The 14212-nt window shown below is 44.4% G+C and overlaps 1 protein-coding gene across 14 annotated transcripts in view; it reads right to left on the bottom strand.

Annotated features, from left to right (window-relative positions):
• BIN1 (bridging integrator 1) overlaps positions 1-14212 on the bottom strand; it is a 91471-nt gene that overhangs the window by 38881 nt on the left and 38378 nt on the right. For all 14 annotated transcript variants that reach the window (XM_079311622.1, XM_079311617.1, XM_079311624.1 and 11 more), the window contains exons 2-6: positions 13901-13981; positions 8191-8245; positions 7644-7738; positions 5756-5851; positions 1025-1132 (exon numbers count right to left, since the gene is read on the bottom strand). In XM_079311622.1, the coding sequence (XP_079167748.1) occupies positions 1025-1132; positions 5756-5851; positions 7644-7738; positions 8191-8245; positions 13901-13981 (435 nt within the window). The remainder of the gene's footprint in view (positions 1-1024; positions 1133-5755; positions 5852-7643; positions 7739-8190; positions 8246-13900; positions 13982-14212) is intronic.

The raw sequence follows: 14212 nt of genomic DNA, 5'->3' as shown, positions 1-14212 counted from the left end.
AGCATCTCTTACATAGCTCATATTCCCCCCTACCAGAAATAACCCTGAGCAAAGGATGACAACTCTTGTCAGCCTGGTTGAAAGACACAGATTCTGGGTCTTTCTTTCCTGTACTGCTTCTACCCTGAACAGTCACAATTCACCATGGCCCATGTTGAAGAGAATTAAAGATGTCTCCCCAGCCCTGGACTATTCTGCTGTGTCAAGAAGTGCCCTGTGAAGGGAAGCACATGGGTTCAAATACACTCAGGGTACAAGAGAAATCATACCTCATTTTAAAAGCAGTATTCAATCCATGCACCTACTCTAGAACAAAATTAGCACTATTATCCTTCTTCTCCTACATTAAAAAACCGCAAACTTTATTTTTAATTAAAATAAATCTTATTAAAAATGAAATCCTTCACTTGAATATTGGACAAGCTCTGGATCAAGCTATTCATAGGCAGGAAAGAAACCTAAACAAGAGAAAAATCTTATTTTTCTGCTTTCAGCCATATTTATTATCCAGTAACTGTGACCAAGAGACAAAAGAATACATTCATCAAGTGTGCATAAAGTGCATTTCCATGGATGTACTTGACATTTGGACTTCCCTAAGGGTCTCCCTCCTATCAGAAGACTTCACAAACACAACCAACCTCAAGTAACACTCAAACATTCTTACCACTGCTCTAGAATGGGGACACAGAGTCCCAAGAAGCAAACTAACATTTGTCTGGAGCACTGCAAAATCCATGCCCAAGCATTTGGCCACTGAGACTGCATGCAGACTGATGATGGTGGGTCTGAACCAACCCAGAGGCCATCCTGCCTTCCAGGAAAACTAAACGAATGAGAAGGAAACGCCTAGCAAAACCTCACCAGGTGACAACACCTCAATCATCTTAAAGGTCCTTTCCAATACAAATGAATTCTATGAAAACACAATGAAGAGGTACAGGTGAACTTAAAAGCTGCTCAGCAGGCAAATGCAGACCTTCCAAAAAGAAAGGAAGGCTGCATATCCTCCTGATTGCTTTACCTTTGCAATTTTGGTTTCATCCTTCTTCTTTGCAGTTTGCAGGGCTTCAAAGTGGTGTCTGGCACTGTCGTAATCCACGAGCTTCCTTCCTCGCTTTGCAATACGAGACTGGAAGGACAGAGAAAAGAGTCACACCAATCTTCCCCAGCAGCCAAACTGCAAAACCTCCCAGAAGAAAAACCCTCTTCACCCAGCTTCCAGAACACCCCACACTGCCCAGACAAGGGCTCTCCCTGGATCCTGCACAGGCTGCCCAGAGGAGGCCCAGGGAGCCACCTGTGCAAGCACCATTCTGAGGGACAGAGCCTCAGGAGGAGACAGGATCCACCAAGGGAAGGCAGTGGGGTCCAGACAACAGGCCCCACCTCGGGGTGACATGCATGTTTGCAGAACTGCAGCTCCACTGCTTCCTAAGCCCCACCATGTGCCTGCATCCTGCAGGTAATGCTTCATTATTGTCAGGGCTTCCTGAGGGCTGCAGCCAGCCTCTAACTAACTTTTGGAGCCTGTGACAGAAGATGCAGACAGTAGTGACTGCAGCCACAGACACAGGTCTGCTGTCACCAGCATTTAAGCAAGGGAAGAGCAAAGGAAAACCTGCAGCACTGGGTCACCAACACACAACACTGAAGCCAAAGCAAACACAAGGAGGGAGCTGACTGTGTACCAGACTTGGAGTCCTGACAAATCCATGGCTGAGAATCCAGGACAGACAGGCCTATGGCCTGATCCTGTGTTACCCTTCCTGAGCTGAGGAGCCTCAGGCTCTCTCCCAGCAGAGTTGCACTTTATTGAGGCTCTGGCCCACTGGGCCTTCCTGTTGTAGGAACTATCATCCCCTCAGCCCCCTGCCTCCCACACTGTTGCAAGCACCCCAGACTACCTGGGTTGGAGCACACATCTTCCCAGCCTGGCCACACACTGCCCCTCTAGATCAGAGAGCCTGGGCCAGCACCAGTAACCAGCAGTCCAGACACAGGCTGGATAAGAGAGTGAAAAGACATGGCAAGGAGCCAGGAGGATTTCTAATTAACCACAAAACCCAGGCACATACAAAGTGAAGAATGAGGAATCAGCGCTGGGATTTACTCGCAGAAGCAGAATCCCCTTCTCTCCTGTGCTTGGCAGGAGCTGTGGTTCCCTCTCCCCAGGCTCCTGCAGATATGCTGCAAAACCACACTAGGGGCTGATCTCCAGCAGAGCAGCTGGGAGCAGCTCACACATCTCCCACACGCTCCTCTGCACTTCCAGAAACGCTCCTCAGCAGGGGTGAGTCACAGCAATCTGCAGGATCTCAGCCTCATGCACACACCAACTCTTCTAAAAGCTCAGCTCACTCCAAGACAGGAGGCACGAAGAAGCTGAGCCACCCCACAGCCGAGGTCACTGGAAGGAAGGCACGTCCCAAACATCACACTGCCAGCCAGGAGACGAGGCACTGGAGGGGCACAGCAACCTGAGACCCAAGTTAATGCATCTTACAAACACAGCAGAGGAAATACGGCTCCATCTGGGATTTGAGAGATAACCTTTTGTCCCCAGGTCAGCCTGGTAGGGACAGCTGGCGTTTTCCCCACTTCTGACATCGTGAACAGCCACCAGGAAGTTTGATTCAATGTCACCCATCTTTCAAACAAACTAAATCCTCCATGTTTATGCATTCCCAAACTTCCATCACTCATCCCCACGTTTCTAGGAATCTAGGGAACTGCTGCAAGGTACAGACACACAGGGTGTGAGTATCCCTGATCACAGGGCTGCCTGTGCTGGCACTAACAGCATTTAGCCCAGTCCTGGAAGGCTGCAGGGCTCCCTTCTATGGCTCCAGGACAACCTCAGGTACCTCCACCACCCAAATGTAACAGCTGAACTCCAACAGACTTCACTACTTTGCAACAAATCCATCTTAATTTGAGCCTCCATAAAAAAAAACAAAAACAAACAAACAAAAAACAAAGCCAAGCCATCACAAAAAACTTCTGGCCTCCACACCTTTCTTTACTGATACTTGGTTTTACAGTTAGTTAAGTACCAATTTTTAGTGCAAGACAGAAAATCCCCAATTCCACAGCTATTCATCTTCTAATTTATCTTCTCTGGTCTCACTGCAGAGACCAGTACTCTTACTGCATATTGTGCAAAACCAACCAAAACTCACTCAAAAATATTAAAGAATTATGCAAGAAGAGTTCTACTCCAAGAAGTGCAGATGCTGACCTGCAAAGAAAGTTTAAAGCACTTTCTGCATTCCCATGAGTCAAGTTAGAGAAGATGGAGAGGCCTTGTTCAGGGGTGAACATCCAACACTGGATAAATTATTTTCTTTAACACACAGAAAATTCCTTACTAAAGCCATGCTCTGTTTTCACATTCCTGCTGTGGATCCCTTTTCAAGTCCAAAAATTCCAGTGGAATTTTTACAGCCACTCAAGTAGAGATGGATTCAGAACATAATTGAATGTAAGAAAAAAACAATGCATGCATGATCTAACTCATCATACATTTTAATTACTGGGCCATTAATAAAACCAGGTCTTTTCACAACTAATTAACATCTTATTCTCTTCATAAATCAACTTATTACCCAAGTAATGCCAGAATTCCAGCAAAAGCAGAAAATTTCATTTTGTGGAAAACAAAAACCAGAAAAGTATTACCACAACAACAAAAAACAACTCAAATATTCTGTAAATTACATAAGATTAGAGCTTTTTTTGCCTGCCAATCTCAAGAACTCTAATTTATGTGAGGCCTAACTATACTTCTGTACAGACATAATAACGTTCAACAACTGCATTTCTAGGAGTTTCTACCACTTGACAGAAACACTTGATTTGAGCACTTCTCACTGCTCTGGGTAAGGAGGATGATGCATCCAGCTGAATTACCCATAAAAACATTCTGACCTTTTAGGTTCATACAACTGAAAGTCCATTTTAAAGGAATAGCCAACTCTAGCAAAACACATCCATATCTTACTGCAAGAACCAACATAAAACCACTAGTTTTAGGAAGGGAAGCAGAAGTGAGTTGTGCTCTCTGAAACATTACTTGAATTGCACATGAAATTGCTTTTATGCAATAATATAAAATTTGCCTTTTCTAGGGTGTCATCTGACAACTGAAAAAGAACATTAGTAATAAACACTTTAGTGACCCATTCAGAGTCAGCTGCCTCTAGAAGTATTTTAGTATTTATTCATCTTTGCCTATTTGTTCCCATACTTTCCAGACCTATGGGTGAAATTCAAGCTACTGAGGCCAACTGTGGTGATGTCAACAGAGTACAACCATCAGTGTCAGAAAATGGTGTAGTAAGAATCTTAGTTTGCAGACATAATCACAACTTCAGTACAAAGATCATAACTTTTCCTTCTAATATAAACAAGCATTGTTTAATTCAGAGGGAAAAGGCCAGCATTTTCAGGCATGTGTGATGGTTTTCACTGCACACCTTTTAATTCATGCACAAAGGCTTTGTGATAGTAATGCCAACAGAAACCCATGATCCTTTCTTACTGCATTTAAAGATGCTCAGTACACTTTAAGTTTTGGTGGAATTTGGGTGCTCCCACTCTTGCGCTCCTTTTAAAATCCCACTGTAAAACCTCAGCAGGATTCCAGCAGAATTTAAAAATGCTAAAGATACTCAACTTAGAAAAAAGTGACACTCTGAGGTGACCCAGTGCACAGCCAGACTAGTAAAATGTGACTTGGACCAAAGCAATGCCAAAGCCTGTGTTCACTGCAAGCCCAAAGTAAGCTATCCTGCTGAGGAAGCAGCACAGGTTGCACTTCTGACTGAGGCACTTGGCATCACACCCCAGAGAGATCAGCCCTACAGCCTTCAGTGGCTGGAAAGCCACAGCCCTTCCCCACTCCAGACCTCCAGGGGCAGAAGAGGTTGGAAAAATGAAGCAAAACCAGGGAGTCCCAGGAGACAAGGACACTGCTGTTCAGGGCTCATTTTACAAGCCTGTGACCTGCCCCCATTTGATACAGCACAACCTTCCTGAAGCAATAAATATTGACAAACGTTTTAAGAGACATGTGGTGGGGAAAGGGTTGTTTGCACTGGAAAGGAGCCAAGCTGATACTTCCCACATGGTGATATCATTACTAGTGCTTCCATATGGTGAAGACATTTCCTGCACAACCTCAAAATGAATAGAGATAACTGTGGGGGAAGGGAAGGTCACAGGACACCATTCAAACCCAGTCCCTGGATACCATTTCTCCCAAGGAGACACCTATCCAGCATTGTCCCTTCCCTGAAAAAAGCTGGTTACACACACAGCAGGACTACAAGGACTCACAGAAATCTGCCTTCCACACCAGTCTCCACTTGTAATCTACATTTGCCACTAACTGCTTCCTCAATGTTTTCTGCTTACAAGGAAGTTAAAAGACAAAAGGACCAAAGAGATTGAGACCTTCTGAGCTCTTGCTGACACTGCCCCCCTGCACTCCAATGCAATAAGGATCCTCTTGTTTCACCCTTATATTTTCTCTCCAGCATCTTTCCACTGGATTCTTCACTTTTGTTTTAAGCAAAAAAAATAGAACAAAACATTTTCAATTAACTCAGAACTGCAGAGATCTTGGCCACTTTCAAAGACCTTGGAGCAGCACAGGACATATTTTCCTAAAGAGGATGGGGATGTAAGAAATGGATCTCCAGAGCTTTTATCTGCTGCAACTCTCTAGATTAGAGTTTAAAGAGAATCTCACTTTAATATCTGGAAATTGGCCAAGGTATGTATCCATGGTCAGAAGTGCTTGATCCACCAACTTCTGATGGAAATCTGTCCACAGGAGATCATTGTTCTGAAAAACAAAAATAAGAGTTAACCATTAAGAACATAGGGCTCCACATTTCTGTTTTTCTCTGTGAGTGGTACAGCCAACAATCCTGTGGCCTCAGAGCTCTTAAGAAACAGTAATTTCTTTGGAAAACTATTGATAAAAGGTATCTTGGCAAAAATTAGAAAACCTGATGCTGCTAATTCAGGTGACCTCTCCAAAGACAAAATGCCTTTGAAGCCCTGTCTTACAATGCAATGTTAAACTCCAGTCTGTACAATGGAAGATGACTGTCAGGCTGGTTTTGCCTCCTTCTCCCAGCAGCTACAAAAAAAAGGGATACCTGACACCCCAAGGCAGCATTTTCTGCTTTTCCTTACAATATGGCTTTCTGAAGAATCATTAATAACAGAAAGCTACATCAGCACTCTTCAGCCCTCACACCACCTGCCTCCATAGCCCAATGGGGGCCACAGCCAAGGCTTGAACTTGAGCTGTGCCCACTTTATCCTTGACCTTAGCTCAGGCACAGTAATTTCCTTGTATTAGCTGAAAATTACCCCTCTCTCCTGATTTTCTACTTGAACGAAGGGTTTTGTCTACAACATTCAGGAAAAATTCCCCCTTTATGCTTTTTGTTTTACAGGAATAACTCTTCTCTATCACCTGTCTCTTCACAAGCAAAATATAAACAAGGAATTAAAGGGGGAGGTGGAAAGCTGGAAATATTCTTGCAGATCCAAAGGGCAGCTACAATTATTTCTCAGGATTCATGTCCCCTTTGACCTCTCTGCCTCAGATTTTCTGAAGGGTCAGTCTCTCAGGAGGGATCACAGTGGTTCAGGAAAACAAGGCCAACAGAAACTGTGAAATACAGAAACAGCTGAAATACAGCTCCATTATTTACTGCAACAGCACTTCCTAATGCAAAGTTTCCATATTAATGAAAAAATTAACCTGGAAATTGTCAGGTTTTGTTTGAATCTGCTTTGAAGTCATTATTTCCTGGGCAAGACAAGATGTTATTTCAGGTGACATTTTCTGTAGGGGAAAAAAGGGGAAGGAAAGAATCCCCCTCCTGCCCTCTTGTCCACTCCTTCGCCACTTCTCCAATGCCACAACAGCTGCAGATAAGCCCAGTCCTGCAGCCTCATGGCAAATGAGTCCAGAGAGCTGAACTGCCACAGCTGCTGCTCAGCAGAACAGCTGAGAGAGAGCAGAGGGTGCTGCCTCCAGCTGGACCCACCACAGGCACATGCCAAGGGGGATCAACATGCCAAATGACAGGCTGTGCCCTAAACTCCAAGAAAGCATCGGGGCAAGTTGGACAGGAATCACCTCGCCAAGGGATGAGAACAGCAGCAGTTTGAGGTGACACATGGCTCAGCCAAACAAGGGAGCAGCTGAAACAAGGCAGCTGGTGGCACTGCCATGAGGGACTGTGGCAGCTACACAACTGCTCTGACTACTTCAGCCATAGTTTTATCTGTCCCTTTCTCTGACACAGAACATAAGCAGTGCACCCAGTTGACCCTATTGAGTTTCTTTTGGAATCCTCTCAAATTTGGCCACACTGGGGTGAACAAACAGCTTCTGGGCATAAGTGTGTGATTCTGTGCAGTGTACAAGCACGTGGCAAGAATCTAATACAAAAATACAGGCCACATCCTTTCAGCCTTCACAGTACTGAGTTTGTCTCCAATTCTTCTGCAAAGTCATATGCCTGAAGAAATGTGGTGCACAGACAGAGCTTCCATAACTGATCTCTGCTGACAGAGCAGGTCTGGACATCCCCACATCCTGGACAAAGTCTTACCTCTGCTATTTTATTTGTGTCATCTCTCCCAGGCCAATCTGGCTCATAAACTTCCTGCAAACACTCTGTCAGCTTCTTGGAGGCCTCGTGCATAGCTAGGAAAGAAGAGGGAACTGTTCAGACAAAGAAGAAAATAATGTGTTCCTCACAGTTTAACCCTTATTCTGAGGAATGGAGGCACAGGAGCATTACAGCAGATGCTGAACTCTTTCTTACTAAATATCTGACCCTTGATGACACAGAGATGGAAGGTTAGCAGAGGGAAAAAGGAACCAAGGGTGCAGTTGCATCAAGCCCTTTGCCTGCCCTCCCCTAGAAGAACATCTGCTAAGGTTCATCTGCTAAGACAGCACCACGTGTTTGGCATCAAAGCACGGCCCCATTCCATCCCAGCTGGTCCCTAAGGATCCTGAAGATTCCCCCCCAACAAAGCTGACCTGTCCTGCAGCTCATGCCTGGGCAAACACCAGGGAGGGGAAGGCTGCAGAAACCTCACTGCAGAGGGAGGCATTAGAGGGGAACAAACCTCTGCTCGTGCACACCTTACCTTTGACAGAAGCCAAGTAAGTTCGGAGGTCCTTCTGCAGCCTTGTGCCTTCAGACTGTGAACATAAGGAGATCATCAGTTATTCTCTCAGCTAAGCAGAATATAAGAAGCACTCAAGCATTTCTAATTAAAGAAAACTGGTCTTGCAGACAGGCTACACACCAGTCCTATGTTCACATAAAACATCAAGCTATCACATTTTTTGCATTTTTTTTTTCTCTGTGTTCTAGGAACTTCTAGGACTTTTGCAGCAAATGTAATCATAACTCCTCTCCTCTTGTACTCTCTTTGGGTCAGTTCCCAATGCTTCCCCAGGCTAGGAGACTTTGTAGAACTGGCCAGCTCTTTCCAATCCTTCATTTCCTTTGCCGATGGCAGCAGGAAAAGAACAAATGTGAACTCATCCAGAACTTTCGAGGCATGGAAAACAATTTGGGCCATGCTGTTGGAAGCAGATGGATTTCTCACAAAGCTATGCTATCACTGCCACTTCAACAGCTGGGCAGATTTAGCCTCTGCTTAGAGAGCACAGCTGCACTGGGAGCACAAAGGATCTCAGCATGAGCTCAGTTGAGACAAGAGGTGCCTGAGTGGTGGGGAGAGCTGATGGGAAACATCTGCTTTTGAAGGCAGTAGCTCTGAGGCAGCTGTTGAAAATGTCCTGTGAGCTCCCTGTCCCTGGAGCTGGCTTCAGCTGTTGAAATTGCTTATGCTGGGGTGCCCCCTCAATGGGGCACAAACTGGGAAGGAGGAAGAATGACAGCAGGCTGTGAGGTGCAGTGGTCTCTTTTCTGCATTCTTGTTTTGCAGAAGATATGCAAAGTCCCACAGTGGCTATATCATCATCCTGCAGTTTTATCAGTTTTAAGAATAACTACATTTGAACTCACAACTTGGAGCTTATCAGAAACAATCAGCAGGGAAGGTCCTGCAGAACTTGTCCACTACACACTTGGGCACTGCAATGTCTAGAGCAGTAACATACAAAACTGTAGCATCTAAAGTCAGAAGCCATCTCTAAAACTGTGTCCATGCTCACCCTAATCCTGCCACAGAAGCCAATGACAAGCCAAACTGAGAACTCCCCAAGTCTCAGTACCCATTTCCAAAGTGGGTACTGTCTCCAAAACTATGGAGACAAAAGTGTCCTCTGAATAGAAAACCAGCACCACAATTAAATCAATAATCAATATTTTTAGACAGATCACCTGAAAAACCTACAAGTCAGGGCTGAAAACTGGAACATGCAATTGCAGCAATGCAGAACCAGCCTTCAGTGTTCTCCAGGCACCCTCACCAGCATCTGGTGCTGCATCCTGCAGCTGGAGTGGTCTCAGTCACCTCTTGCTGATGTTTAAACTCAGTTACTCTCTGTCATTATGGAGTTACCTAAATCTCTTAAAAGTACTGAGCCTGACAGAGAGAGTGAAGCCTGTAAGTTCTGCAAGCAGATTTTTGATGAGAGACCCACGTCCAGAGTCTTTCCCTGAATTCTGTTTTCCCAGTTCCCCTGGGTATCTGTGGTTCCTGTCCAGTTCCCTCACTGGCATTTCTGTTGATTTTATCTTGTTCCACCAGTAAAGCAGCTCCCTTGCCACAAAGGCTTTTTTAAACTATTTTAAGCATTAATGCTTTCCCATAAAACTTCAGGGTAACTTTAAGACCATTGCTTTCTCTATATGCATGCAGCATCTGCTCTCTTTGAGCAGCCTATAGTGAGCTGGAAAGTACTGCCACAATTCTGCATAAACCATAGAATCATTAAGGCTGGAAAAGACCTCCAAGATCACAAAGTCCAAACTTCAAATATCACCATGCCCACTAAACCAATGCCACATCTATGTGTTTTCTGAACACTTCCAGGGATGGGTTCTCTGGGGAGCCTGTTCCATGCTTTCTTCAAAAGACCTCTCAAAATGCAGTTAGACACTGTCAAATACTATACAACACAGAAACTTTCAACACTCTTGAGTGCACATTTAAAAGAGTTTCTTAAACCAAACAGTAAATAAAGCAGGGAAGAGTCAAACTGGAATTACAGAAACAAATCCACTTCCCAGTTATCAAAGAGTTGAAGGTGTGCAGAGGGAATTTACAGAGGTATGGCTCAGTATGAATATGTTTAAACACACAAGGGTCATCTTGTTTGAGCAGATATTGCCATACTTGCAATCACAGTGTAATTCAAGCCCATGAGCCTATAACACAGCCAGGTATAACATGAAGGACAGTGTACAAATGGATATTTAAAAATAAAAGTGCTATGCTTGGAAGGCTGGAAGACCTTGCTCTCCTCCCAAAGACCTAACCAACCACCTATTACTTAACAGCTCTGTGAAAGAAAAACACAAAAATGGTTTGATATCTTTCTGTGCTTTCTTATCTTGAAACCAAGCCCTAGCTAAGCATGTGATTTTCTGTAGAGCTGCTTCTTGGTAGTAGACAGGTTTCCTAAAACCCTTTTTCCCCAATCTTAAAAAGGAATTATTTCATCCTAATATTAGACTGCAACCCCTTTACATAACCTCTCGGTTTTGCAATTCTGTGAAAAGGATTTTATTATCAGCAGGGATTTTCACCATCTGAGGGGGCAGGAGGTAATGTCCTGTTCCAGATTAGATTAATGTAGGGCTGCAAGAGCAGACTGTGTAATTAGAGGGAGGGGAAGCATTGAAACAACAGCTCCAGGTAAGCCCCCACTCAGCAAAACTTTACAACTGTTAAAACACACAGCATGAACAACTGGTGAGAAGCTCCACCCTGGGGTACCACAGGGAGGCTGTTAAGCTTGTTTTGCCACATAGGGCTGGAATGAAAACTGCTGGGTGTGAAGGGTTCTTGTCTGGGAAGAAACTCGCTGAGTTACTGACTGTAATGGAAAACCTCTCTGCAAGAGGGAAGATGCAGTCCCCACTGCCTGCCCTGCAGCAGGGGCTGTGCAGAGGTGGATACAGCCTGTACCAGCAGCAGCTACCCTCTCATGTGTTGGTGTGAAAGGCTGTAAACCAGCCCAGAGCTTCCAAACAAGTGGCAGCTCATGAAGGGTATCAAAACCCAGCTGCTCTGTCCCTCCAGTGAGTACTTAAGCACAGGGTAAGAGAAGCCAAAACATGGAACACCTCAGGCAGGGACTGAGTTGCACCTTTACAGCAGGACTCTTGCTCCCAGCTCAGCAAGGACAACATGTGGGACACATCCTTGTGCCAGTGACTGAACACAAGTGACACTGGAAAAGGGAAGGAGGAGGGATCCTTCAAATGGACATTTGGGTAGGGTAGTAGCCAAACAATCTCCATGAGGGAGTAATGAGGGGCAGTTCTGCAGCTTGTCAAGCCTTCAGAAGACACAGCCCTTCACCTGCATGGCTGTGTCCAGCTCCTTTATCACAAAACAAACCCCTCTGAGCTAAAAAGTTCCATTCAGGGACCGCAGAGTAATGGTATTATATGAACCTGATGGACAGAGAGTTAGGAAGTGCAATGCCCTCCCTTATGTCCATTCAACCACTATTTGAGGGACCCACAAATAGCTTGGTTGAAAATGATTGATTTTTAGACCTGCACTCCATTACTCAACAGACCACACACAGAAACGTGTCCAAGTGGTCCAACACAGTCATTAGAGTCAGAGCAGCCTCTAATCAGCCAGTGAACAAGGTCACTGCCTGCTCACCCCCCAGCCAGTTCCACAAGCGAGCAGCACTGTTCTGTCACCTGCCTGCAGCAAAAGGTCAGCTCTCCTCCACACCTCCAATCCCCACTGGAGCAGACTTTGTAATGAAAGGTCATGGAAATCTCAAAGATAACTATCCTACACACACCTCATTCATATAAAAACATAAACAAGTGGGTATATATGTACATATAGCTGATTTTTTTATTCCCCTAGTCTTCAGTTCTAGGTATCCTAAGAATCCAGCTAACTCACACTCATGGTCTGTCCTGTAAAACAGGAATTATCTGCATTTATTTTAGTAACAAGGAAACTCAGGGCCTGTGTAAAAGCAGCAGACCCCAAGAAGCAAATGCAGAGCAGCCTCCAGCTTCTTTGATTAATTATTTAGGGAATTTAGTTCATGGTCTGCTCTGCAAAACAGAAAAAAAAATCAGATGTAAGGGATAAAAGATGCAGGGCTACTTTAACCATTGGAACTCATGGCTTTGGAAATTGAAAAATCCATCCCAGACAGTCACATCTAGAAATGTGGATTTGAGCTTTTTGTATTTCTCCTTTAAAAAGATTATTTCTTAATTGCTTAAAAATTATACCAAAAAAGTCACATCTGGTAATGTCATGTTGTCAGAAAGCAGTTAAAATGTATTCTGCTGTGCACGAGAGAATATCATTGCTGGACATGCTACAGACATGCTGCATGAATTCTGGAGCAATAGCTACTATTGCTGCCAAGAGAACGAGCATTAGTGTCCAGGAATCTGCAATCAGCTCTGGTTACACGTAAGCCAAAGCCAGACTGGAGGATTTTCATTACATTCAGCTGTGGCAAATCCCTACTCAGCTGGTTTCGTGACACATAACCACATCTGCTGAGTCTCAACAGACATGATGCAGCTGCCACTAACAGCTCTAGAAAAAGGCCCTAAATGTGTCAGGCCACAACAGGGGAACAGATTTCTTCAGCACTACCTGAGCTACGCTGTGGCACACATTTCCTGGCACAAAACAGAAGCAATTCTTCCCCTAACAACAAGCACCAGCAAAACCCACAAGGTAACTGGTGTTTTCCTTTCTGGGAGGCTGAAGGCTCTATATAAAAAATAAAACACACCCAGTTGAAGATCTAAACCTGCTGCTGTGGAAGTAGGAGGGTGGGGAAAATTGCTACACCATTAAAATATTTCTGTGCACTAAAATACTGGGGATGAGGCAGACAGGCAGAAGAATAATGACTCAGGCCTGACACAGTGATTGTGCAAGCATGGGGAAGAAGTCAGATTTAGGTTTTAGCCATGGAAGGATGTTCCCTTTTCACTGTTTGCTTTCTTAGTCTCTTCTAAGAATGTGCTTAGGAAACTGAAACTTCTTTGTTCCATTTTATTTTTTTTATTTCTAATCTGTTTCCCATCCTATCCATCTTTCAGGGACACGATGTTGTTCTCATATCTCCATTTCCAGCAGAGCAGCAAAAATTCATTACAAAGCAGCTGCTAAATGAGGAAAGTGTTCTGGTTGAGCTATTTCTTTTTCTAAAATTGGGTCTAGAACAAGTATTATTTTATTGACCTCTTCACTCTCGTGACCAGTGACAGTACTGAGGAAACAGAATAAAGCTGAGGCAGGGGAGATTTAGGTTGGGTATCGAGTAAAATGTTCACCCAGAGGGTGGTTGGGCACTGGGACAGGCTCCCCAGGGCAGTGGTCACAGTACCAAGCCTGGAAGAGCTCAGGAAGCATCTGGACAATGCTCTTGGGAACAGGGTGTGACTATTGGGGTGTCCTGTACAGGGCCAGGACTTGGACCTATGATCCTGATGGGCCCCTTCCAACTCAGCATCCTCTTTGATTCTCTCACTGATTCCATGAAAGGGACCCTGGAAGTCACAATGTCATTTCTTGTAAGTTATGAGTTATGGGTTACTTCCATAGGCCTATGTCATTTTAAATTTAATGGCCTTTAATTACACATTGCAGCAGATGACTGGAAGCTAATACTGAAGCCCAGGGTACAATAACATATTACAAATTATCTTACCAGCTGTTTGTTGAAGTTCTGCACACACTGTTCAAACTGCTCATCTTTTGTTTCATCTGCTTTACCAAGCTTCTGAAGGACCTGCAGAGTGAGAGAAGAAAAGATACCTCAAACACAGATACAGCAAAGCAGAGACAAAGGAACAGCTGCATAGTTTAGGTCCTTAGGCTGAGAGAAGAAAAGTTGGAAAGTCATCCTTATTCTTGTCCTCAAAGTTTTCAGAATATTTTTCCACACAGTCATAGTTTGAAAACAGATTTACAGATGAGTCCAGAAGAACTCAGACCTCTTACATTCTGCTGTACTGAAGGG

Source organism: Erithacus rubecula (assembly GCF_903797595.1).
Source record: "Erithacus rubecula genome assembly, chromosome: 8".
NCBI classification, from domain to species: Eukaryota; Metazoa; Chordata; class Aves; order Passeriformes; family Muscicapidae; genus Erithacus; species Erithacus rubecula.
Note: the sequence above shows the minus strand (reverse complement) of the source record. Positions and strands in the feature narration are given on the sequence as shown.